This window comes from Kogia breviceps, chromosome 11, assembly GCF_026419965.1.
Source record: "Kogia breviceps isolate mKogBre1 chromosome 11, mKogBre1 haplotype 1, whole genome shotgun sequence".
NCBI lineage: Eukaryota > Metazoa > Chordata > Mammalia > Artiodactyla > Physeteridae > Kogia > Kogia breviceps.
This window is the reverse complement of record NC_081320.1, coordinates 67537649-67563221: the sequence shown is the minus strand read 5'-3', so window position 1 is coordinate 67563221 and position 25573 is coordinate 67537649. Positions and strand designations below refer to the sequence as shown.

Sequence of the window (25573 nt, the reverse complement as noted above, 5' to 3'; positions counted from 1 at the left end):
TTTTTGGTCAGTCTCTGTTTAGCCCAGGTTGGTAACACCACCTCAGGCAAGTTATGATGATTGATAAATCAGTTGCTGCTGATTGTTTTTGGCAAATGCCTTGGGGATAAGACAATCTGCACAGTTAGCTTTGAGTCAGATCAGATAAAGAAAAAACCCAACCAAAAGTGAGCTGCCAGAAAGGTCGAACAGTGCCAGTTCTCTAGAGGGGGAGCTTTGATGAACTCAAAACCTATTTTGGTCCTCCAGTGGCTACTAGGCTGCTGGTGTTTACATTTTCTGTTGGTTTTCAAGGCTATCTTGAATCTGAGGGGAGGGGCATGAGATTATGGCCAGTTAAAATGATACAAATCTTGCTGTTCTGAGATCCAGTTGTTTTTCTTGAACACTCCTTGTATTGTTGTAAGCCTTTCATTTCCAAGTTCTGAAAAAAGTGGATTTTTACAGTTTTTGCCAGCATTCTCCTTGCTTTCATGGTAGAGATTTTTTGAGGTCCTTACTCCAGGTGATTCCAGAAGTACCCCCTCCCTCTCTATACAAATTTTATAATGTAGTTGTAGCACGTTTTTTCATATACTCAGTCTCATATCATAGGCAACTGGACCTCAGCCTGTGAGAGGCCCTAATCTCTGTCCAATGCTAATCTTGATTTCAGTTCTGAGAAAGAAAAGTGATCTAGGTTCAGAAGACTTGAGAAATCACAGGGTTTCTTGTCAGATGCTTTTGAGATAACGAAAAGAATAAACGGTGGAAAAGTTTGACCTAATTTTCTGGCCATAAAAATAGAAAAATACAATGGTCTATAAAAAGATAATTGTAAAGACAGTTTTAGTAAATCTAAAGAATAAAAAAAGCAAGCTCCCTTTTTCCTGAATTCTAAAAACCAAGTTCATATTCTCAGACTCAAGTTCAAAGGCTGGTTCTGCCTCATGACCTTGACCTGAATAAATGATGCAGTTTCTCTGAGCTTTTTTCATCATTTGTTAAAATGGAAAGGTTAGGTGATTTAAATGAACTCTTAAATAAGGTCTAGATGTTAAAATATGTAATCAGAACATTTAACAAAGAAATATATTTAAAAATACAAAGTCCTGTACAAAATTTCTTCTTAGACTATAAATATTTTTGTAAAAGTTGATTTACCTTTTAACTTAAACATTTTTTTGAATAATTCAAAAATCACACACACACAAAGGGACAGATCAGAAGTCTTTCTCTCACCCCGGTCCCCTCCACCTGTTCCCTCCTTGGAGGAAACACTTGTTTCCTTTCCTGTCAATAATATCCTCATATCCAAATGTGCAAAAATATTAGTATGTACCCTCATAAATTTCACCTTATTTGCAGAATGAATGTGAAGTAAGCTGTTATCACCATTTTGTTGATCATAATGGCCAAGTCAGTCAGTCAGATGGTAAATTGTACAGCAAGGACCTGGGTTAGGACTCAAACGCAGGCTTGCTGATATGAAGGTACCCATGATTAACCAACCATGTTTTTCTGCCTGGTGGACTTTTTGTGAAATAGGGTAAATCTTTCAGAAAACTCTGTATAGAGCTGTGCTCTTAAAAAAAAGTATCTGCCTTTCAGACTGGTGGACCAGACAATGACCGGCTGACTTCTCGTCTGGGGAAACAATATGTCAACATCATGAACATGCTTGTGTTCACACTGCCTGGAACTCCCATAACTTACTACGGGGAAGAAATAGGAATGAGAAATATTTTAGCTACAAATCTCAATGAAACCTATGATGTTGTAAGTTAATATAACTTAACCATGCACCACACTAAATCCTCATTTTTTGCCAAATCAGAAAATTTACTATTTCTATTCTGCTGCTGAAAATCATGATTACTTAGCTTTTGCTTCTCACCGTTTGTTAGGCAGTGAGAATTTTTCAGCTTTCTTGATTGGGGAGCTTGTTAAAAATGCTGCTTGCTAAGTCACACAACTGAATTTCTTGTGTAGAGTGCAGGATCTGCATTTCAAAGATGTTTTCCAGCTGATTCTCAGGTGCACTAAAATTTAAGAAGCCATGTTTTGAGTTTCGAATGCCCTCTACCTGAAACTTGGAGTTATTATAGTGCTTGTCTGTATTGCTAGATCTTGCTTGGCCATAACATAAAGGGAAGAATCTTTGTGCTAACAAATGTAATGGACAGCCTTAGGCCTGAGAGGTTTAAATTTTGTTTTTGTTTGAGGCTATGCATCTCACAATTGTGTTGCTGGGCAGATGAAAGACCTCGAAGCTATAATTTGTATGGTTAGCTTTCAATTGTGAGATCCAATTTCCCTAATATTTAGTCACAATGAAACCTTTTCTATTTAAGTTCCTAAATTTGTGTGTGCACTCATGCGATAACCAGGCTAAAAAGGATACAATCTAGGCTCACTTGTACATGGCTGCATGCCTGAATTCACCGATTGCTGTATCACACTATAATGAGTTTGTAAATGGCATATTTTGAAATCCTACATTACTAATTTTTAGGGATAAGCAGCAAAGATTCCAAGCATGTATCAATGTTCAGTTAGTTTATTGACACTCAAGATGTCATTAACTATTTTCCAATTGAAAGTATAAAACTGGTTTATGTACTGAATATTAAGGCCTTTTCCTTATGAATGCTAATGAATCTGAGTACTAGCTGAGAAATATAGGGAATTAAATACTTCTGAAGTAAATCATGGCCAAATTACATTTCTTTTAATAACCAGATCACTGTCTTTTTTCTTTATGGTCTTTTGACATAGGATACTCTTCTCTCAAAGTCACCAATGCAGTGGGACAATAGCTCAAATGCTGGTTTTTCTGAAGGGAATCACACCTGGTTACCCACCAGTTCAGATTACCACACCGTGAATGTTGATGTAAGTATCAATGAAAATTTCGTGCTAACTCCAGAACAGGAAATGAGTTTCTGTTGCTGACAACATACACTCTCCTTGAGTTGTCTAAAACCTTAACTGATGCTCTTTAAATCAATCACATAGACTTCTTTTGCAGTTTTCATTTTTAAGGAGTTTGCAAATCAGGTTTTTGTGAAAATACAAACTGGTGCAGAAGTGTACCATCTGAAGTATCATACAGAATACACAACTCTTCATTGGAATGACTTCGAGATATAACATATTAAGAACATTTTATGGAGGGCTTTCAGCAAGCCTGCTATCCTTTTTCCACTCCCACCCCTCAAAAGGAAGGAAACAAAGTAGGAGATCGAGCAATCAATCTAGGGTAAGATTCTTGAGAGCAAGGCTGTTTACCTACAGAAACTGAAGCATGAATAATCCCTAAAAGTAGCTGTTCTGGAAAAGCATACCCTTCAGCTTTTGCCTATATTTTCTGTTCTCATGGTGATCAACTTTGCCAAGTTCAGCAAACAAATTTCTTAAACAGGAATGCATTAATTCCAGCAAAGTGCTAAACACATTTCCTTAGACCAGAAAAATGTGAAATGGCTTCAGGTATTTTCACTGGAAAACACAATCTAAACTACTTAAGGGGGAGAGAAATTACTGGCATCACATGAGGATACAAGTTTTACAGCATCTACTAAGTATTTTGAAAACACTCCCCAGATTATTCTGATACGGAACTTCAGGCAAACCCTCCTGTTCCCACATCTCCCTGATCCAAGCACCCCAGGGATAACTTTGTTTTTATATGGTCATAGGTCCTTGAAACACAAAAATTGTATATTAACATTTGTGTTTTGGATTAAGTGCACTTACTGATTTTCATTATGTCCAAATGTCCAAAATATTCCCATAGGCCAATATGAATCCAATATGTAAGAAATCCTACAGAAAAAAGTACAGCAGCAAAGATGGATAAATGTAAATGCCAATTAAAATAATGGTCAGATTAGTCAAGTCATTAAAATGATCATGAGTAGTGCTTGGAGGGATGCTAAATCATAATCAAATAACTGAAAGTCCCAGGCAATGCCATTTTAATAAAACACCTCCATAATAGCCCTAGAACAAGGTGAGACTTTAGGTACTTTCCAGAAGATAGAAAGTAAAATTAAGATTACAAAGAAATAAGAGCATAGAAACCATAATCTAAAATACACAGGAGAAAACAGCACTGACAGGTACAGGTGAGAGCACTGCAGGAATGTTCCTCCACCGCTGCAACTGGCTGCCCCAGAATTTGCCTGAGGAAAAAACTCAGGGCCTGTTTGGTGATCATACTCATGTTGAATGAGTAGAGCAAAGCTTGAAATAGTGTTAAACTTCTACAAGCACAGTCGAAGAAAAAAAAGGAGAAGAAAACCTAATTCCCTGTGATGATTCACTGAGGAATGATTTCCAAAGTAAGAGTTTTTACTTCTCAGTTCACAGAGGCCTTAAGAGGAGGGTAGGACCCTAGGTAGTTGGTCACCATTAAACAGGAAAAGAACCCCTACACCCCAAAGACAAACCAGACCTACCTCCAACTTGGCTTCTCACAGTTAGTAGAGGCAGGCAACTGAAGACAGGCAAATAAGGAGTATCAAGTACAAAAGTAAATGAATCACCAAAAATCACACTACATTTGAGAAAAATTAAGACCATGAAAGAGAGACACTGTTCCTAAAAAAACATTGTAGAAAGCAAAGAAAATATAACATAAGACTTCATTATTAGTAAAACTGTTCCCTCCCTGATAAGACTGTTATTTTATGCAGCCCTTGACACTCTTTTAAAGAAGTGATTAGGTATCTTAGAAATACAAAAATATTGTCAAAATAAACAATAAAATAGAAGTTCTAATTAGTGTGCTGGAAAACTAACTCACGGGTTTATCCCAAAGTGTACTGTAAAAAGGCAAAGAAGTTTGTTTTTTTTAAAACACAACATAATTATATTTTAATACACAATCAAAATACGAAACACCATAGTAAATTGATAGCAATAAAAAAGGGCTTTTCATTTGCATTGCATGTAACAAAAGACATTGATATTCCAAGGGAAATGGGAAAAAAAAGGCAAAGAAGTTAGCAGTATATAGAGAAAATTTTTGATATGTGGAGAATAAATCTAGAAATTCCAACATATAACAAAATACGAGTTCTAGAAAAGAAAAGAGACTAATAAAGAGAAAACCTAAAAATATACAGAAAGAAACCAAACTCGAAAATAGATTGCCTGAGAAAAGGACTGAAAATTGGACTGTCATCAGACTTCTCAACTGGATACCAAAACACATTAGAACTTTACCTTCAAAGTTGTAATGGAGACTTGATTCTAAACAAAGAATCCTATATCCATTCAAACTAGCATTCAGGAGCAAAACAGAGATGGAAAAGCAAGGATCCAAATTTTACCATGTATAGCCAGTTTCTGAAAGAGAAATTGGGGACTCCAACAAAACCAAAAAGGAATCTAAAAGGAGGACATGATGTATAAAACATAGTGAGGAAAGGAACCAACAAAACTTGAGGATGAATAATTTTTGATACATAATGTAAAATAAGGCATTTTGGAGTAAAAATCGTAGTGATTTATTTCTATATGGGAAGTGGTGGCAGGGAGGGTGTGCGTGTATGTGTGAGAGTGAGCAAACGCACATGGCACAGGCTAACGCACTTTACAAGGATGGAAACAGAGTAACTCACTCTAGATTTGAGCTGTCCAGTAGCCACTAACCACTGTGACTACTAAAACAGAATTAAAAATTCAGTTCCTGTTTCACACTAGCAACATTTCAAGTGCTCAGTAGCTAGTGGCTACCATATTGTACAGCACAGAAATGCAACTTTCAGCACTGCAGTAAGTTCTACTGGACAGCACTGCTCTGTATGTTGAAAAAAAAAGTTTTAAATTTTCATTACAGTTTTAAGGGTAACCATCAGAAGACAAGACATAAATGCGTAATTTCTGAAGGACACTGGAAGGAAAAAAATTACATAAAGAAAACCAATTGATCCAATAAAAAGCTAAAAAGGAAGAAAAAAAGGATTAGTACAACTGAAATAAAACATTAGTACAACTAAAATAAAAAATAAGGCTACAGGATTATGTCTAAACATATGGTAATCACAGATATAAATGGGTTAAATTCACCTAGTAAAATATATAAACTCTTAGATTAGAAAACAAAGACAAAATCTGACATAAGAGACATAGCTAAAACAAAAGGACACAAAGAATTAAAATAAAGATATTACAGGCAAATGCTAACAAAAAGAAACCTTGCTACCTGGCTGTAGCTTTCAAAACAAAAAAATGCACATACCCTTTAATTTAGTAATTTCATTCCTAGATATCTGTATCTAGGAATACTTGCACATGTGAAAAATGATAAATATTCAAGGATCTCTACTGCAGCACTGTTTTTTTAAAGAAATATAAATTTATATAACATGATTTTTAACCTAATTGGTTTTTAATTTTTAACATCTTTATTGAAGTATAATTGCTTTACAGTGGTGTGTTAGTTTCTGCTTTATAACAAAGTGAATCAGCTATACATATACATATATTCCCACATCTCCTCCCTTTTACGTCTTCCTCCCACCCTCCCTATCCCACCCCTTTAGGTGGTCACAAAGCACCGAGCTGATCTCCCTGTGCTATGCGGCTGCTTCCCATTAGCTATTTTACATTTGGTAGTGTATATATGTCCATGCCAATCTCTCACTTCTTCCCAGCTTACCCTTCCCCTCCCCATATCCTCAAGTCCATTCTCTACATCTGTGTCTCTTTCCTGTCCTGCCCCTAGGTTCTTCAGAACCATTTTTAATTTTTTTAGATTCCATATATATGTGTTAGCTTACAGTATTTATTTTTCTCTTTGACTTACTTCACTGTGTATGACAGTCTCTAGGTCCATCCACATCACTACAAATAACTCCATTTCGTTTCTTTTTATGGCTGAGTAATATTCCATTGTATATATGTGCCACATCTTTATCCATTCATCTGTCAATGGACACATAGGTTGCTTCCATGTCCTGGCTATTGTAAATAGAGCTGCAGTGAACATTGTGGTACATAACTCTTTCTGAATTATGGTTTTCTCAGGGTATATGCCCAGTAGTGGGATTGTGCAGCACTGTTCTTAATGGCAGAAGACTCTGGAAAGGATTTACATATTTTATCAATAGAAAGCCAGTTGAATCAATTATGGTTAATCTATACAAGAGACAAGTACGCAGCTGTGAAAAAGAATGAGGGAGTTCTCTGTGCATTGATGAGACCACCTCTAACATGTACTAAATAATTAAAAAAATGGTACAGAATGGTAACATGCCACTATTTGTGTAAACAAGGAAAAAGTATGTCTACCTATGTCTGCATAGGCACAGAATGTATCATTTCATATGAAACATAAAATGAATGAATATAAACAGTAATAGTGTCTAACTCTGGGAGAGAAAATGGGAAGCTAGGGGATGGTGAAGAAAACCATTTATATATTATTCTTATAATTGAATTTTATATTGTATGCATGCATTTTCTATTTAAAAAATAAAGTTACAAAAAGCAGGTGTGGAAATATTTAATAGCAGACAAAATAGAATTCAATATGAAAAGCATGAGACAAAGGCAATTTTCAAAAACTGATGAAAGAACATTCCCCTAATAAATCATGAATCTACGCATCTAACAATAGCTTCAAAATGTATAAAACAAGTACTATGAGAAATGCAAAGAAAGACTGATAAATCCACAATTACAGAGAGACACCTCAACATACTTCTAGAAAGTGGTAAATGAAGTAGACAAAAATAATAGTTAACACTTACTGGGCACTTCTTATGTGAGTGGCACTGAACTATGCTTTTTCATGCATTATCTAAGGCTATAGAAAATGTTAGTAGTAATTTGACAAGGCATATGCATATACCATATACATGTGCCATAAACACCTTTGTACCTGATAAACACAGAATAAACATTTTTTCAGACATTCATTAGATATTCACTAAACACCACACATTATGCAACTGCCCCAAACCACCACCAGTACCATTGAGGTCAACACGGCTGGCAAGACTACAATGAACTGAATGCTATCACTGATTTGGCAACAGCTTTTGTGAAGACAAATTTGGCATTAGGTACCAAGTATCCATACTCCTTGATATAACTGTCCTTCTGATATTTATATCTTAAATAAATAATCCAAATATGGGGGAAGCATATTAGAAACTTGAATGTCAAAATGAAAGGGAATGATAAAGTATCATATAACCAGTCATTAGAATATTCTGCCATTAAAATGACATTTAATATAATAACAAAAGATGCTTGAAATGTTAAAGGAAAACAAGAAAAATACATTAAATTATGTATATTTTATACAGCTGTAATATTAACCCCAATCTTCTTTAATAGGCATATTTTAACTTTCACTTTAGGCAGCATTTTGCTTTGCATCCCTTTCTGCAATTTTCTGTTCATAATTAGCATCTGTTAACGTTACACCAACCTACACATTATTCTACAAAAGAGGAGAGAGAAGCCCCAGTTCACCAGAGGTGCTCGGAGTCCATGGCCATGATGGCTGCTTTTCTGCCAGTTAAATGTAGCATAAAGGGACTTTCTTTAGGCAAGTTAAATATCCATTAACTTAGACACAGACATTTAATGGAGTCGAATTTGGCCTCTACATCAGCTCTGGCCAAGATGTAGCAGAGAACTGTGCACGTAGCAGTCACTCCCAGACAAGGTGAAACCCTGAATTTGTAGTTTCTATCAGTAGTTAAATAAACTATTCTTACCTACTTATTAATACTTAAAAGTTGGTAGTTGTTTTAAGGGTTAAAATAGAAGCAAGTTTTTTTGGGAAATAATTCCTTATTTGATACTCTTAGAATCAAACATTTATGTGAATATTCTTTTTTAAAAAAAATAGGTCCAAAAGACTCAGCCCAGTTCAGCACTGAAGTTATATGAAGAATTAAGTCTGCTTCACACCAATGAGCTGCTCCTCAGCAGGGGCTGGTTTTGCTACTTGAGGAATGACAACCACTCTGTCGTGTACACAAGAGAGCTGGACGGCATAGACAGAGTCTTCCTCATGGTTCTGAATTTTGGAGAATTATCACTGCTAAATCTAAAGGAAATGATTTCAAATATTCCCACAAGAGTAAGGATAAGGTTAAGTACCAATTCTGCCTACAAAGGCCGTGAAATTGATACGCATGCCATTACACTGGACAAAGGAGAAGGACTCATCCTTGAATACAACACGAGGAATCTCCTTCATCACCAAACAGCTTTCCAAGACAGATGTTTTGTTTCCAACCGGGCATGCTATTCCAGTGTATTGAACATACTGTACAGATTGTGTTAGGCACCTCTGTGAAAGAGACGGAGACGCTGGCATTCTGTTCTATTGTTAAGCATTTGCAGTAACTTCACGTACAGCAGCATGCTGCTAGGTGAACTTTATGAACGGTAATTAATTCTTAGCTATTTCTGTAGCTTGAGTGAAACTGCTTTAGGAAAGATTCTCAAATGTTTTTCAAGAACAATAAAGTGTTTAAAAGAAAATTATCCCTTGCAGGAACTTATAATTTTTTTGAGTTAGCATCAATAAGAGATAATCAGAGAACCTTAGGACTCCAGAATATTAGAGAGATCTAATGAATTTTAATGTGAGGAATATCATCTTCTTCCATAAAATGCAGGTACAGAAATTGGAGGATGACTTAACTGCTAGAGTATCTAAAAAATGTTCACTAGCAAAGAAGCAGGACGTTGATTTGTAAACTGTTCAAAGAAAATCAGAGTAAAACAAACCTGTTCTGATGCGGGAAAGGGGAAAGTTCTGCTGTCACCAATCCTTCCTTCACTCCCTTCTCTATGTCCTTCTACAGAGCATGGTTTGAAAACTACTTTCCTAGGTTAAGGGGCATGTGCATCAATGGAGACAACGGTATAAGCAAGTGAGCTGTCTACAAAACAAAATCTGGATGGAGAAGCAAATTTTAAAATTTACTAAAAAAACTCACTTTTGTTAATGTAACTGGAAATGTGACTATGAAATATTTCAGTGTGTTTCCAATTTCCACTGAATGCAGCATTTCAGAATTTTAGATATTTCTTAAGATTCTCGAAAACACTGGTGCTGTCAAGTCCAAGTTCCTCGTACAGGAATTTAATCTGGGCTGTAATCTAAAAGAAACACATTTAAAAAATTAGATAGAAGGCCTTTGTGGTAAAACTCCAGTGTTCGACTTTGTCCTTGTCCATCCATCTTCACCTAACCCTGAAATCAGCAATTTATGGCAAAGGTATTTTTTATTTGGCACAGAGGCAAAAGACTCCCAACAACTGAGATTCAACTACTTTCTCTGACAGAGCTCACTTATCAAGTACCTATTCTCTTTATTGACTCTGAGTTCCTCCTTCCCCCTCAGGTCTCAGGTCTCAGCCATAGACCTGAAGCAGCCGGCACAAACCCTGCTGCAACCACTGAAAGGCCGAGTACAACACATCACTAATTGGGGATCTGTCAACTTAGAGGGGCTTCATAGCATACCTTTTTGTGAGAATCCTCAATCACATGATTGCCTCCAGGCTGAATATCTAAAATAATATTGGGGGCTTGATAACCTGAAAGAGTTAACATATGAAACAATTAGAAGGTTTTTGGCCAACTGAGACCCACCCATTTCACCCGGCTCCTTCCAAGCACTCTATTAAAATAACAGCGAAGGAGAAAGGCATAAACCACCACGACCAACATCAACAAAGACAGGAGAGGTGGGGAGAGCAGTAGAAAACAAATTTTTGAAACAGGAAAAGCAGGAGGAGGACCAGAGGCAGAGGAAGCTGGACAGAAGAGACTACAGGGCTACATGGAGAAGGAAGCCAATTGGTCTTATGGAACCTGAGAGCCTTGTGACCTGGAAACACCAACTATAGCAATGGGTGAGAGTGAGACACAGAACTGAATAAAGGGCAACTGTCTGGAAACTTGTATGTGAGACCCTCCGACCCTGAGCCCAGAAGGTCCTGGCATGTCTTGGCAAGGAAAAACGGTAAGAGTTCTTGTCTAATAAAATTGAAAGATCTAGAGAAAATTAAAGCTGCTAGTTTGGGCACTGAAGCTCCAGACCAAAAACTTCAGAATTTGTTTTTAGAGATTCCCAAGAATAATAGCTCAATTAATTTTGTTAAAGAATCAATGATATGATATGGTACAATAGTACACCTCCAAGTTATGTAGATATTTAAATTTACTTTTTTCTTTGTGCCTTGCCTACCTTATTTTAATGCTGTCCTTTGAAAAACAGGCAAGGCAGTTATAGTTATTACATTTGCTTCAAATGGGTAGTTGACATAGGAAAAACAGTGATTTGTCTAAAATCATGGGTGATTGATTTGGTCTGCAGTACTACTTCTGAGCAATACACTGAAGGTGACAGTCCATGTAGCTACGTCCCCTGCTCCCAAGGTGGTCTCCTACCTTCTCCGGTGTCCTTAGCATGCTCCATGATGGCTTCCTTGAGTTTCTCAGTATAGTTTACAATTCCTTTCAGAGGCACACGTTCGTCATTTTCATAAGCTGTGATGTGAATCGAAGGATAATGCTGAAAGAAAAGAGATGTACAAAGAATTTATATTATTCCTATGGTCCCTTTCCACCTTATGGATTATGAAAAACAATTACCTCCAATTTTTTTTTCCCTAAGTGCTAGAATTTTTTTTCTCATTTGATATTCTTGAGAGATATGTGGCATCACAATACTAGACTATTTGTTACCTGGAATAACCTTTTCTTGACTAGTGAGACCTTGATCTTATTGAATCTAGTCTCCTGAGCTATTACGTTGAAACAAACATGGAGTGTGAGCAGAGAAGGGGCTTCTGAAGGTGTCTTGAGTATTATAAGGAGAAACAATCTAAGGCCTTACTAAATTCCTGCTTTGGCTCGGGTAAATATCCTTTTCATTATTCTATCACTTCCGGATAGTATATCATAACTGTCTTTCATTACCTTAGGTTTAATGTTTTGATAGGGACAGTAACGTTTTATGTAGTTCTTGTGTTTTTCATCAGATGAAGGATTCCCCCACTCTTCTAATTCTTCTAATGTCAGAGGAAGTGTAGTGTCCATCATGGTGTTGAGAACATCCAAGAAAGGTGCCTTAAAAAAAAAAAGCCAGAGAAATGTAAACTTCAACTAATAAATTGGTAAAATGAGTTTCAGAAAAATACTATACTTTATGAATATACATACTGACATCACAGAACAAAGCTCAAGAAGTTATGTACATTTCCAGGAGCCAGATTAATTAGCCAGTCTGTAACCAGGGCCTGTGATTTATAACTGGCTTTTAAGGTATTCAGACTCCTTAAATGACAAAGGGTTTATCTTACAATTTCACAATTTTTGCTTTTAGTTTTGTTGCTTTTATTCACATAATAAATGCTACCACCTCACATCCATTAGGCTACTATAAGAAAAAAAAGTGTTGGGAAGGATGTGGACAAAACTGGAACACTTGTGCACTGCTGGTGGGGATGTAAAATGGTGCACAGAGTATGTTGGTTTCTTAAAAAATTAGAATTATCATATGATCCAGTAATTGTATTCCTAGGTATATATCCAAAAGAAATGAAAGCAGGGTCTTGAAGAGTACACCCCTGTTCACAGCAGTATTTACAATACCCAAAAGGTGGATGTAACCCAAGTGTCCACTGATAGATGAATGGATAAGCAAAATATAAATACAATGAAATTCAGCTTTAAAAAGAAGGAAAATCTGACACCTGCTACAACACAATGGACCTTGAGAACATTATCTAAGTGAAATAAACCAGTTATAAAAAGACATACAATACATTGTACGATTCCATTTATATAGGAGGTACCTTAGTGTAGTCAGAGTCATAGAAAACTAGAATGGTGGTTCCCAGGGTCCAGAGGAAGGGGAAATTGGGGAGTTGCTATTTAATGGGTACCGAGTTTCAGTTTTGCAAGATGAGTTATGGAAACTGGCTGCACAACAATGTTGATTGTACTTAACACTACTGAACTGAACACACTTAAAAGTGGTTAAGATGGTAAATTTTGTTATTTTACCACAATTAAAACTTTAAAATAAGGGCTTTCCTGGTGGCGTAGTGGTTGAGAATCTGCCTGCCAATGCAGGGGACATGGGTTCGAGCCCTGGGCCGGGAAGATCTCACATGCCGCCGAGCAACTAAGTCCATGTGCCCCAACTACTGAGCCTGTGCTTCAGAGCCCATGAGCCACAACTACTGAGCCTATGTGCCACAACTACTAAAGCCCACGTGCCTAGAGCCCATGCTCCACAACGAGAAGCCACCGCAATGAGAAGCCCACCACTGCAATGAAGAGTAGCCCCCGCTTGCCACAACTAGAGAAGCCTGTGTGCAGCAACGAAGACCCAACACAGCCAAAAATAAATAAATAAATAAAAATTAAAAAATAAAATCCCAACAACACATGAATAAACTCAGTTGGACAGTTTATATTATAAAAAGGTAATAAATGCTAATTGAAGAAAATCTGAAAATTATCCAAGTTGAAAAAGAATATCACTCATTGGCTTATAACCAGTATTCATGGGAGCTGCTTTGTTCATATAGCTGTATGATCTTCTGTTAACATGTTTTGCAGCTTGCTCTTTAATTAACATTAAGCAAATATGGGCAAATGTAATTCTTTTTGGCTTCCTAGCATCTTAGCTCCTTTTCTGCATTTAGAATATCCCTAACCTTATGAGACAGCCTGCCTCTCACTGTAGAGGAGCTAAATGCCAGATAGTTCCTTTCTCAGCTTTCCCTCAGAGTGAGAGTAGCCACATGTCTTAGGTTTACCAATCAGACATAATGGGCTCCAAACTTTGAATGAATTGTTGGATAACTGTGTTACCTCCAATTCTTCACTATTATAATCAATGTGGGATAAATATTCTTATACATACATTTCTGATTATTTCCTTTCTGATTTCTTTCTTTTTTAAAATATTTATTTATTTATTTTTGGCTGTGTTGGGTCTTCCTTGCTGTGCGCGGGGTATCTCTAGTTGCGGCGAGCGGGGGCTACTCTTCGTTGAGGTGCACGGGCCTCTCATTGCGGTGGCCTCCTGTTGCAGAGCATGGGCTCCAGCAGTTGTGGCACGCAGGCTCAGTAGTTCTGGTGCACAGGCTTAGTTGCTCTGTGGCATGTGGGACCTTCCTGGACCAGGGCTCGAACCTGTGTCTCCTGCACTGGTAGGTGGATTCTTAACCACTGCACCACCAGGGAAGCCCTCCTTTCTGATTTCTAAAAGTCAAAGGTTAGTTGCATTTTCTTTATAATTCTGCCATTATTGTCTTTGTGCATAGTTTTTTTTCCCATCTATACTTAGTATTTCTATGAAAAAACAGATTTACAGATCAGGAATATTTAACACTTATACAAGCCCACAGTGTATAGCCCACACCCTCAAAAAAAAAAAAACCTGAAAATAATTTACTCTCTCCATCCTAGTCATTATCTTCTAGAATATCTGCTGTAGAAGAACAAAATTTGTCACCCCCAGATTATTTCAAGCTGAAAACAATCAAGGCCCAAAAGACTCAGGAAGAAACTTTGATCTTCTCCCTAACAGCCTGAAGAATTTAGATAGAGGGTATATTACAGGAACATCACCAGATAATAAATATGGACTAGCTGTGGTGGGGAAATGCTTAGAGACCAGAGTCCACTCTGTGTCCCACGGTCTCTGCTAACCCAGCAAACATTTGTTTACCAAATTTTTGCTTTTCCACCTCCATGTGAACTGCCTTCTACACCTTGAAGTCTTACCCCTAACATCCTCTTCTGTCTTTAGCTGAAGATGGTGTTTAAGGTGAGTAACCATGGCCACCATTCTGGTCATTTTGGTGAGTTAGTCTGCTGGGTCTCTTCCATGTATACATGTTATTAAACTTTTGATTTTTCTCCTGTTAATCTGTCTCATGTCAGTTTAATTCTGAGACCAGCCAGAAGAACCTAGAGGGAAGAGGAAAATTTCTTTCTCCCCTACACTAACCAGGAAGCAGGAGAAAGATGGAGGTGAAATGAGCGGCTATAATTTCATAACTTTGGACATCAGGAAAAGACTATAGAGCCTTTTCAGAACAGGAAAAGATATTTCAATTGAAGTATAGGAAAATATTCCTAAAGACCATTAATAAGAATAGAAGATGTGAAAACAGAGAGCCCCTAAATCCAGGACTGAAATGTTGATGGGCAAGAAGAGTCAAAGGATTTCACACATTCCAGAGTCAGTGTGTTTGGCCTGACTTCCTGGATCTGGTGTTTCGTATATGCTTTGTCTCTTTTCCACCAACTCTAAATGTTCTTACAAATAAAAAATGATCAGTGGGAATAGCCATTAATATCCTTCAGAGGAAATCCTTAAAAATCAATAAAAAACACTGTCAGGGTAGTTCTCCCAGAGCTATAATTCTGTGCTTAAAATTTAAAAGCTTTGTTATACTCCGATGCTATGGTAAAACTCTAATAGAAAATTTTTCTTAGAGCATCCATTACTTCACGCCTCCCTATTCTGTAAACAGTAGAGGCAGAGTACTTACCTCCAAAGTCACAGCTCTCAGCAGCTCTGGATTAGAATTACACAGTGCTCCCACAAGCACCCCTCCAGCACTGAAAGCAGTCAGGGTTGTTAGACTTGGCTGAGAAAAGCCTTGGCCATGAAGTGTCTTAATGCAAGCCTCTAAGTCAGCAAGGCCATTGAGTTTTTTAGTTAGACGGCCATCAGCGTGCCACTGGAGTCCTAACTCACCACCTCCCCTGAAATTAAAGGGCAAAAAAGTTTTAGTGGGGAAAAAATGTTAATGATATATAGGTCAGGGTCAGCAAACTACAGCCTTCGGGCTAAATCTCCCCAGAGGCCTGTTTTTGTATGGCCCTTGAACTAAGAAGGATTTTTACATTTTTAAAGGTTGGGAAAAAAAATATCAACCAGGAATATGGAACAGAGACCATATGTGGCCTTCAAAGCCTAAAATGTTTACTATTTTGTTCTTCAGAGAAAACGTTTGCCAACCCCTGACACAGACAATCAAAAATTGATTCAAGGCGGCGCTGAGCCCCGGGCATGCAGTGGGGGGCGGCAGGCATGGGGGCCTCACCGGCCTGGCACTAATGTCTCCCTTTGTGTCTCCCCGACTCCATCCTCTCCCCTGGTGCGCCAGGCCCTGCCAACCCTCCAGGATGGCCCCGACTTCCTCTCAGAGGACTGCGGACTTAAAGCAATAAATGTAGATCTTCAAAGTGATGCTGCTCTACAGGTGGACATTTCTGATGCTCTTAGTAAGAGAGAGAAAGTAAAATTCACCGTTCACACAGAGTTCATTGCCAAATTTTAAACAAAATGAGTTTTCTGTTGTTTGACAACACGAGGAACTTATCTGGCTTCATGATTCCTTCATTGAAAGTGAAGACTATGCAGGTTACATTATCCCTCCAAGCACCACCAAGACCTGATTTTGATGCCTCAAGGGAAAAACTACAGAAATTTCGAGGAGAAAGGTCTATGACAAAGGAAGAATTCACAGAGATGAAACAGGAGCTGGAAGCTGAGTATTTGGCAATATTCAAGAAGACCATTGCAGTGCATGAAGTGTTCCTGTGTTGTGTGGCAGCACATCCCATTTTGAGGAAAGATTTAAATTTCTACGTCTTCCTGGAATATAATCAAGATTTGACTGTGCGAAGAAAAAATAAAAAAAGAGAAACTTGAAGATTTCTTTAAAAATGTGGTTAAATCAGCATATGAAGTAGTTGTTTCTTACGTAAAGGATGTAGATGATTTCTTTGAGCATGAACGAACATTCCTTTTAGGATATCATAACAGAGTTAAGATGCATCTGCTAAATCTGATAGATGGCGAGATCCTACAAAAGTGCTGCAGATGATTACAATAGAATTGGTTCTTCATTATATGCTTTAGGAACTCAGGTTTCTACACATATATGCAAGTTTTTCTTAAAGGTTCAGAACTGTTTGATAAAACAAGAAAAAGTGTCAGCTGATGAGGACCTCAAACTTTCTGACCTTTTAAAATATTACTTTAAGAGAATCACGGGGCTTCCCTGGTGGCACAGTGGTTGAGAGTCTGCCTGCTGATGGAGGGGACACGGGTTCGTGCCCCGGTCCGGGAAGATCCCACATGCAGCGGAGCGGCTGGGCCTGTGGGCCATGGCCGCTGAGCCTGAGCGTCCGGAGCCTGCGCTCCGCAACGGGAGAGGCCACAACAGTGGGAGGCCCGTGTACCGCAAAAAAAAAAAAAAAAAAAAAAAGAGAATCTCAAGCTGCTAAGGATCACTACTGGATTATGAAAATGGTAATAAAGCGCTGGATAAAGCAAGAGTGAAAAATAAAGATGTTCTGTAGGATGAAACGTCCCAACAATTATGCTGTCAGAAATTTGAAAAAATATCTGTATCTACAAAACAAGAATGTAGAGATTTTAAGACAAGAAGAGTTGCTGCATTCAGAAAAAATTAGTGGAACTGGTAGAGTTAGAACTGAAGCATGCAAAGGTAGTGTCATATTAAAGATTTAATAATTTAAGTGACAATTTAGTAATGAGTCAGTTATGAAACCTTATTCTAGTTTTAAAAATAGAGAATCTTAGAAATGAGAGGGATTTTAAAGATCATCTAATTTAAACAAGAATAATATCTATAATAGATCTAATGGTCAGCTTTGCAAGACTCTAGTACCTAATATGGAAAAACAGTATCATTTTTTGACTAGTTGTTAAAAAAAAATCCTCCTTAAAAAAAAAAAACTGACTCAACAAATATGCTTTGAGTGCCTGCTTACTGTTTACCAGACATTGTGCTAAATGCAGGCCTTAAAAATATAAAAAAGTAGAATCCTCTGTCCTGGAGGTCATAATTTTGCGGGGAAAGAGAACAGCTACCAAGCAATGTGGTCGCTGTTATAACAGAACCAGAACCAGAGGAGAGAACATCCACCTGTCAGGTTAGGGGTATATATAGGAGTCAGGAACATGAATGCTTTAAAGAGGTGATACCTAAGCTGAGTCTTGAAGGAAGAATGTGAGTTCCCAGAAGGGCAAAGAAAGGGAAGGCATCAAAACACAGCATGTACAAAGGCACAGAGGGGAAAGAGGCTATCATTTGAAAGCATGTAGCGAGGCTGGATGTATAGGATGTGCATGGCTGGAGAGTAAGGCATGTTTGGGAAGTGATGACAGATGCCTCTACAAAGATAAGCCAAGTCATTAGGACGTTAAATACCATACTGAGGTATTTGGATTTTATTGTGGAGATGGGGAAGTGGTAAAGAATTTTAAGCAGAAACATATAATACTAATTGTATCCTGAAAACAGCTTAAATAAAATGGAAGTTAGAGTGGAAAAAAGTGAGTCCAGCTTAAGAGGCTACTTTAGAAAAACCCAAACTCAGGAGAATTAAATGGAATAATAATGTAACTAAGAAAGTACAGAGCTTGGTTTATCTATTCTAAAAATCCTAAAAATCTGGTATAAAATCCGAAAAATCTACCCTTTTGCTTTTGGGATTAATTAATATGTTACTGAGTCAGGTTCTACTAGCACAGGTTTAAGAATACACAAATTCAACAATACAAATGAGAAAATAAACTTCTGCTCCCCAATATACCGTTATTTTGAACATGTGACAATACTCCAGTACTCATATGCCAGGCAAAATGTGTTGACTCACCGAACATGACAATATGCTAATATCCATCCATCGTCCACCAACACCCGCCTTTCAGGCCTGAAGTTCATTTTCAAATCCATTCCATAAGCTCCATATACATGTACCAGGAGAGGTTTCTTCTGCAAGTCCTCAGAATCCGTTTTATGGAAAATAGTCATTGGCACTAATTTTCCATCCTGGAAATGAAGATTTACTATGCAGGTAAAGAAGTCTTTTCAAACAGTTTTAACCCCAATTTTATGTGCTGCTTATTGATGTTGAGCACCAACTTCATTTAATTAAGACAAAAGAGTTATGGTTTCTAAAAATCCCTCAGGGTCCTTAATTTTCAGCTACTTTGCTGACCTATAATAGTAACTAGAAAGGAACAGCAAAAGTCTGGCTTGAGAACAGTTTATTAAATGCAGCTTTTCAGGACAGTAAAATGACTTTAAAGAGTTCACTACTCAGTGTAACTAATTTTTTTTTCTTTCAGGACAAGCCAAAATACCTATCAAGGTCAGATATACTAGCATGGTATTCTTCCTATACCTCGGGTTACATATGGGCATTTCTCATCTTTGAATATATACAAATATGCTAATTAAAGAAGTTTTAACAACCCAATTTTCTGTACTCAATAGTCAGACTTCTCAGTCATTAAAACCTGAAATCTCTTACTGACCTAACACCCACCCACATCCTCTTCAAAGACCTATTTATTTTTAAAATGTTTAAAAGCAGTTTAAGTTTTATAAATTTTAACATCTAAATTATTTTTAGGGCAAATAACTATACTCCAGTGTAGTTCACACTCAACTGACTTCCTTTCCGGTAGAAATGTTGGTTCTCACCCTGCTTACAGAAACTAATGAAAAAGCACTAGTTTACATAAGGAAAATAATATAACCAGGCCACTCTCCCTATTTTTTTCATTCCCATTTTAAAAACTTCACTTTGGGGCACTAGAGTGTTATCAAATAAGGAAGAACTCTTCCTCTCATTATTATACCCGTTATGACAGTGTAACTGAATTTTCACTTCTCAGTAAGATTCATTCTTATAAAATGATGCAGATTTATTTCTATAAAATAATCTTGTTGTGTTCATCTTCCTGCCTCCTACCCAACTTCACTTAAACAAGCAGAGAAAAACTTGTTGGTTGAAAACTTACAAAAAGGAAGAGGTAAGGATGGTAGCAAGTCCCGTGATGGCCTGAATCCCAGAGCTCATCAGCAGTGCAAAAATGCCTATAGTTACAGCAGCTTCCCTTTAGCAGTTGTTTCCTTCTTCCCTAAGGTACAAAGAATCCCTTGGCTCTCCAAGAGCTTAGCTTCACTGTTCTTTTCATTTGGGGTATAATTACAACATTTTGGGAGATTGGTATAAATCCCATCTTTGTAAAACAAAACAAAGCCTAAACATATGTATTTTGTTGACAAAAACCAAAAATCTGGAAGGTGATAGTGTTAACATGATTATTTCTATGCAGTACAGCAAACAGGACTGAAAAGTAGTCATTTAAACTTTATACATTCTATATTTTTGCATTTGTTCTAATAAGTGTGTATTGCTTTTATAATATTAAAGTAGTCTTTGCTTAAAGATATATTTTTTTTAAAAAATCAATGAATTAAAGCAAAAATTCACAAGGAAAAAAGTCTTCTGTTTTGATTCATTCTTTGTCAGTACATGTGAAATTATCTGATATATGATGTGCTAAGCTCTGAGAATTCCTTAAATTCAAGGCCACAGTTTATGTATTAATTTGTTCCTCACTTGCTCAAATTTTCTTCTCTACCTACTACCTCCCCAACCTCCCACTGCCCCCGGACAATCTTCCCCCTTTTATGCTAGACTTTGGCCATACTGTTTTCCTTTATACTTCTTGAATGCATTATTCCTCCCTCAATTCAGGGCCTCTGCACAAAATAGAATCCTCCTTCCCCTTTTCTAGCTTAACTCTTGATCATCCTAGAGGCATTACTGCCTCAGAGAAGCTTTCCCCAATTTCTCCAGATGAGGTAAGGTCCCTTTACCATGTTTCCACTGTACTCAGTATGTCTTCCTTGACAGCAATCAGTACATTAATAATTACTTCTTCAAAATCTAGCATCTTCCCCACTAGATTTAATCTCCATGAGGGCAGCAAGTCTATATTAGTCTAGTTCGCTCTAGTCAGTTGCTTACCACTTTCATAATTTTTGTCATAACTACACAGAAACTTTGATTATTTTCTTCCTTAAATTGACTTTTAATATTCAAATATACACAACACATGAAATCAAGGGCTTGCTATGATGGTTATAAATTTTCGAATCCATGTTAAAATAAATGCATGAGTATCAGAAGTTAAAAGAAAAAGTCCATGTACCCCCTAAAATCAGTTGGGTCTTGCTGTGGAATGTGAGATTCACTTTACTAAACTGTGCTAATGTAATCCCAGCAATTGCACAATACTTGACAAATAGTATCCTTTCAACAAACAGAGGGTGACAGTGGGGATCACAAAGACTTACCTTGCTTTTGGCTTCTATACGTAAAACACGACTAGTCTTTGTGATTGGGTCTTCATGTCCAGTTTCCTCAAACAGTTTGCCTTCTGCAAACTTATATGTGTAATATTTAGGGGGGCGTATAGGAGAGCAAAGCTGAAAGGGGCAGTTCTTTGGATCTGAATTTGTATCCATTATGAATCCACAGGCCCAAGGTGGGAGCTGAAGAAATAAAAGTTATTTTTACTCTTTATCTAGACACTAAGTATTATTAATTAAATTTCTGGGTCTGCTCCAAACAAGATAATGTGGACATCAAATTAATTTTTATCCATTATCACATAATGCCACATCTAAGGGTTACTTCAGCACAAAAAATATTTCAAGCGAAAAACAAAACTCTATGCAAATGACCAATAAAATAAGGAAAAAGTACAGGAAAATGGTTTATCATGAATCTAGATTTACATGAAGTCTCCTTCAATAAAAAAGTTTATTTGGGGGTATATAAACTTGGGCAATGAAACAGCAAAATGATTAAGAATAACAGCAAATCAAGTAGTAATTCCAGAACCCAGAGACATCTCCAAGATCTCTATTCTCATAGAACATGAAATTTCTCACATGTGTTTTTAATAATTTACCCAGCAGCCCTTACTCTGCTGCCTGGACAGCAGCAGTGATGACAGTGATTATTCCAGGGCTACAAACTGGCTCAGCAGCACTAAAGCATTTACAATTTGTTTCTAACTTTAGCTCCCAGGATAACCATTGTGCAGAAGAAAACCTTTCCCGCACATCCACTCTGAGAGACTCACAGCTATTACGATTAAGATTCTTAACTTTAAGAAAAAAGGAAAGAAATCAAAATTTATTCTCTCAGAGCAGCAGGGTCTAGCCTCAAGCCTTCCACTAACATTCCTCTTACACCTTTTAAAGAACTCTAGTAAGCAGACTGACAGTGTGTTAGAAATGGTACTGAGAGTCAGAACATTAAAAGAAAATTGCCTTTCTCTTCCTGAGTAATTGTAGAAAGAGCAAATTCCTTAGAAAATCAGAGAGGTCTTGGCACAGCAACGTCACTAGTGGGCACTATTCAGAAAGGGTAGGTGGGGGATGTATGCATAAAAAGTGTACCATTTAACCTGTAGAAACTATAGCCAAAGAGCTTATGTTCACAGAGCAAATTCCTTGTAATAAATCCAAAGAATCCACTGCCCCGAAACACTAGGGACATATATTTGCAATGTCTAAGAGTTCCTAATTTATTCTCCTCAGATTGTGGGTTATTTTCAAGGATAATATGTTTATTTAAATATAAGCCATAACTAGAAAGAAAAATGTAATCATGAAAGTTGGGAAATCTGGTAGCAAAAGAGAAACGAGTAAAAATTGAGACCTCAGTGGGAAAAAAAGGAAGAAGCATTGCTATTAACCTTGTAACAGAGGCCTCAGATTGAGGGCACAAGGCTCCTCAGCCCTCAGGGGTACAAGTTTTTCTCCCCTTTGGTGGCACTTTAAAACATTTTCCATGTGACTCATGTAGTAAGCTTAGTTTTTTTGTTTTTAGTAAGCTTAGTTTCTGATTAAATGGTTCCAATAAATCAAAAAGTCTTTTGGGTGTATTTCTTAAACTAATGGGACCAGGGTTAAAGTTTTAATCATAACAAAAACTGTTCCAAGGCTATGGACTTTTAAAAGTTTGTCCAGCTGATATAGAAGTATTAACTATCTCAAGGATATCTTCAGCCACATGTCCTATTGAGATAAGCCTGCAGTATCATCTATGTATATTAATGAACAGAGCCTGAGAAGAATTATAAGCTGGCCAGGTGATATGCAGATATTCCTTGAGATATATGACAGAAACAGGTTTAGTTTAAGCATTCTACCAGCTAACCACAGTCATTTTATCAAAAGAATGATTAAGACAAACATGCTGAAAGAAAATCAGCCCAAGCATGCAGGCTGCTCCAGATGAACTGATGTTAGCACAAAGCAAAACATTTCCTAATTTGCTTTAATTAAATATCATAACCAAATAATATATCATAACTAAAAACATCACCAGGAAATACTGATGACATGATGACCAAGGATATGAGGCAATGTATTAAGGGCTTCACATTTTCTATTGCTGAGATTGAGTTTATAAATCTCTTTTAGTCAAGTGCCCACTGGGCAGAGATGTTACATACAGAAATACTTTATAATCCACTCACAGTATGGCTTACAGATGTCCTTTGTATATAGCACTGTCTGTGCATATTAATCAGTGTTATCCAGTTCATAAAAAGGCTGTGATCTATAAAATTCTCTTTAACTAGCACCTGGTATATAATATAGTATTTGATTCCATGTGATGATGATTCAGAACATCATAATAGGTACTACAGGTTGGGAAAGGTCAAGGAATAAGGAAATACAGGATACAGGATAAATGAAAGACATGATGTTTCTGTTAATGGAAGTTAAAACAATGGAAATAGGCATATCTTAAAAATACAGAAAATATAAAAGGCCGTATTTACTTAGAAGTCAAATCTTAGCAAAGTCTTATGACATTCCTAATTCTGAAAGAATTTTGTTATAATAAATGCGTTGCTAGAAATTATATATTTTCTCCCATCCCTATTCCTATAGACTGCAATAAGAACAGATGCTCTGCCAGTTTCTGGATTGAAGATGTCTGAATTTGGCATCAATTAGCAAGTGAAAAGACACACTTTGAATTCAGTAGATGAAAGCAGTAAGAAAACTGCTGGAGTTAAAAAATCACCATTTTTGTTTTAGAACATTTATATAGCCTTCTAAGGCACTAGACATTACATTTGATAATTTGATTTCATGAAGTAGATGGAAAAATTTTGGTCATTTTATTTAGGCCCTAGTTATTTCTTATTTATAGCACTGTAACAATCTCAAAACTAACCTCTATGCCCCTTATCTCTTGGTGCTTTGGTATACTCTTAACACAGCTGCCAGATAACCTCATGAAGTACAGCTTGACTCCTTAAATTATTCCCTTGCCCGCACACTTCACATGTTCCCCTCTTCATAATTTACGCATAAATTCACCACCTTGACAGGCAAACAATGTCAAATCATAGCTTCATCCCCTAGAAATTTATTCTGCTTCAATAAAAATGAATTATTAGCAGTTTCCTGAACTTCTCCAGCTTAGAGCTTCATTTGATGGACTTTCTCAGCCTAGAGTACCATTCCCTTCCCCACCCATCAAAATCCTATCTATCATCTTTTGTTTATCTCAAATTCTACTTCCCCTCAAAGCTTTCCTGGGCCCTCTTCCTTTCCTTTGGGCCTCACAGCACATTTTATGTTTCTGATCCCACTTATTTAAACCCATCTTATACTTGATCTTTGTTGTACTAGTCTAATCTCATGATAAACTGTATTCTCCTTAAGGCCAGATATTTTGTCCTACTATCTTTACATTCCAGAGTGCCCAATACAGTACTCTGCACATAGAAATTTGATAAACATCCAGTGAATTTACTGGAATTGCATTTTAACAAAAATTGTGATAACAGTACAGATGGGGAGGTACAAGTGGTCTGTTTGCTGGTCACACAACTCTTTCCACATCAAGCAAAACAGAGGCCTCTCTTCTTCCCTTCAGTGCATGCTATCTAAAGTCACATATTAATGCTGCTTTAAAACTGGGCAATAACGTTACCGTTCACCAGTTTTAGCAATAAAACTGGCAAAGAGATGATGAAGACATGAGAATGCAGTGGCAGAAACATAGTAGCAGAAACACAGTGGGCATGACTACTATCCCCACTGGGGGTGTGGGATGGGAACAGGAGGCAGTGGTTAGGCACTAGCTGCCTAGTTGGCCTGAGTTATTACTAAGTCTAAAGTTGTAGAGATACGTGATATAGAGATATGCAGAAAGAGAAATACAATGGCACTTTACTTCTGAAATTCATGCCTATAAGACAGTATTTTTAAGTAAAACTGCACAAAAAGGAAGGTCCTCTAAGTAATTCTAAAACAAACCTCCTAAACCTGATAAAGACCCAATATGCTAAATTCCATTTAAATTAATTTCCTTTTAAGAAAAAGTATATTGGTATTATTCAAAATTTGATGTTCTGTTAATAAACTGCATGTATTATCTTTTGAAAATTAAACATACCTTAAGAGACCGAACTGAATCATCAGCCAGACCAATCACATTAACATAAAGTAGATTGCTATGCTTCAGGAATAGAACACAGTGATCCTTAAACATGTCCAAGTCTACAACTTTGGTATTTCTCTTCATTGTGAAAAATAAATCCCAATTCATAATAGCAGGGGTATCAGCTGCTGTTCTCATTAGCTGTGTGGAACAAAATTAGAAGAGATCTAGGTACCAGAACATGATTACTACAGCATCCAGAGA

General features: G+C 37.0%; 2 protein-coding genes and 1 pseudogene across 8 annotated transcripts in view; 2 read left to right on the top strand and 1 right to left on the bottom strand.

The window, feature by feature from the left end:
• Positions 1–10966, top strand: part of SLC3A1 (solute carrier family 3 member 1) — a 36699-nt gene extending 25733 nt beyond the window's left edge. The window contains exons 10-12 of one of the 2 annotated variants that reach the window (XM_067007661.1): positions 1591–1758; positions 2758–2874; positions 10747–10966. In XM_067007661.1, coding sequence (XP_066863762.1) covers positions 1591–1758; positions 2758–2874; positions 10747–10872 — 411 coding nt within the window. In that variant the 3' untranslated portion in view covers positions 10873–10966. Of the gene's footprint in view, positions 1–1590; positions 1759–2757; positions 2875–8854; positions 9957–10746 lie in introns of those variants that run through there. The other variant, XM_059079409.2, reaches the window with a different exon arrangement.
• Positions 7480–25573, bottom strand: part of PREPL (prolyl endopeptidase like) — a 55683-nt gene continuing 37589 nt past the window's right edge. For all 6 annotated transcript variants that reach the window (XM_067007658.1, XM_059079401.2, XM_059079404.2 and 3 more), the window contains 8 exons: positions 25325–25510; positions 21187–21384; positions 18689–18864; positions 15544–15760; positions 11948–12097; positions 11417–11540; positions 10487–10560; positions 7480–10119 (listed from right to left, as the gene is read on the bottom strand). In XM_067007658.1, coding sequence (XP_066863759.1) covers positions 10030–10119; positions 10487–10560; positions 11417–11540; positions 11948–12097; positions 15544–15760; positions 18689–18864; positions 21187–21384; positions 25325–25510 — 1215 coding nt within the window. In that variant the 3' untranslated portion in view covers positions 7480–10029. The remainder of the gene's footprint in view (positions 10120–10486; positions 10561–11416; positions 11541–11947; positions 12098–15543; positions 15761–18688; positions 18865–21186; positions 21385–25324; positions 25511–25573) is intronic.
• LOC131765725 (sorting nexin-6 pseudogene) lies at positions 15873–18342 on the top strand (annotated as a pseudogene).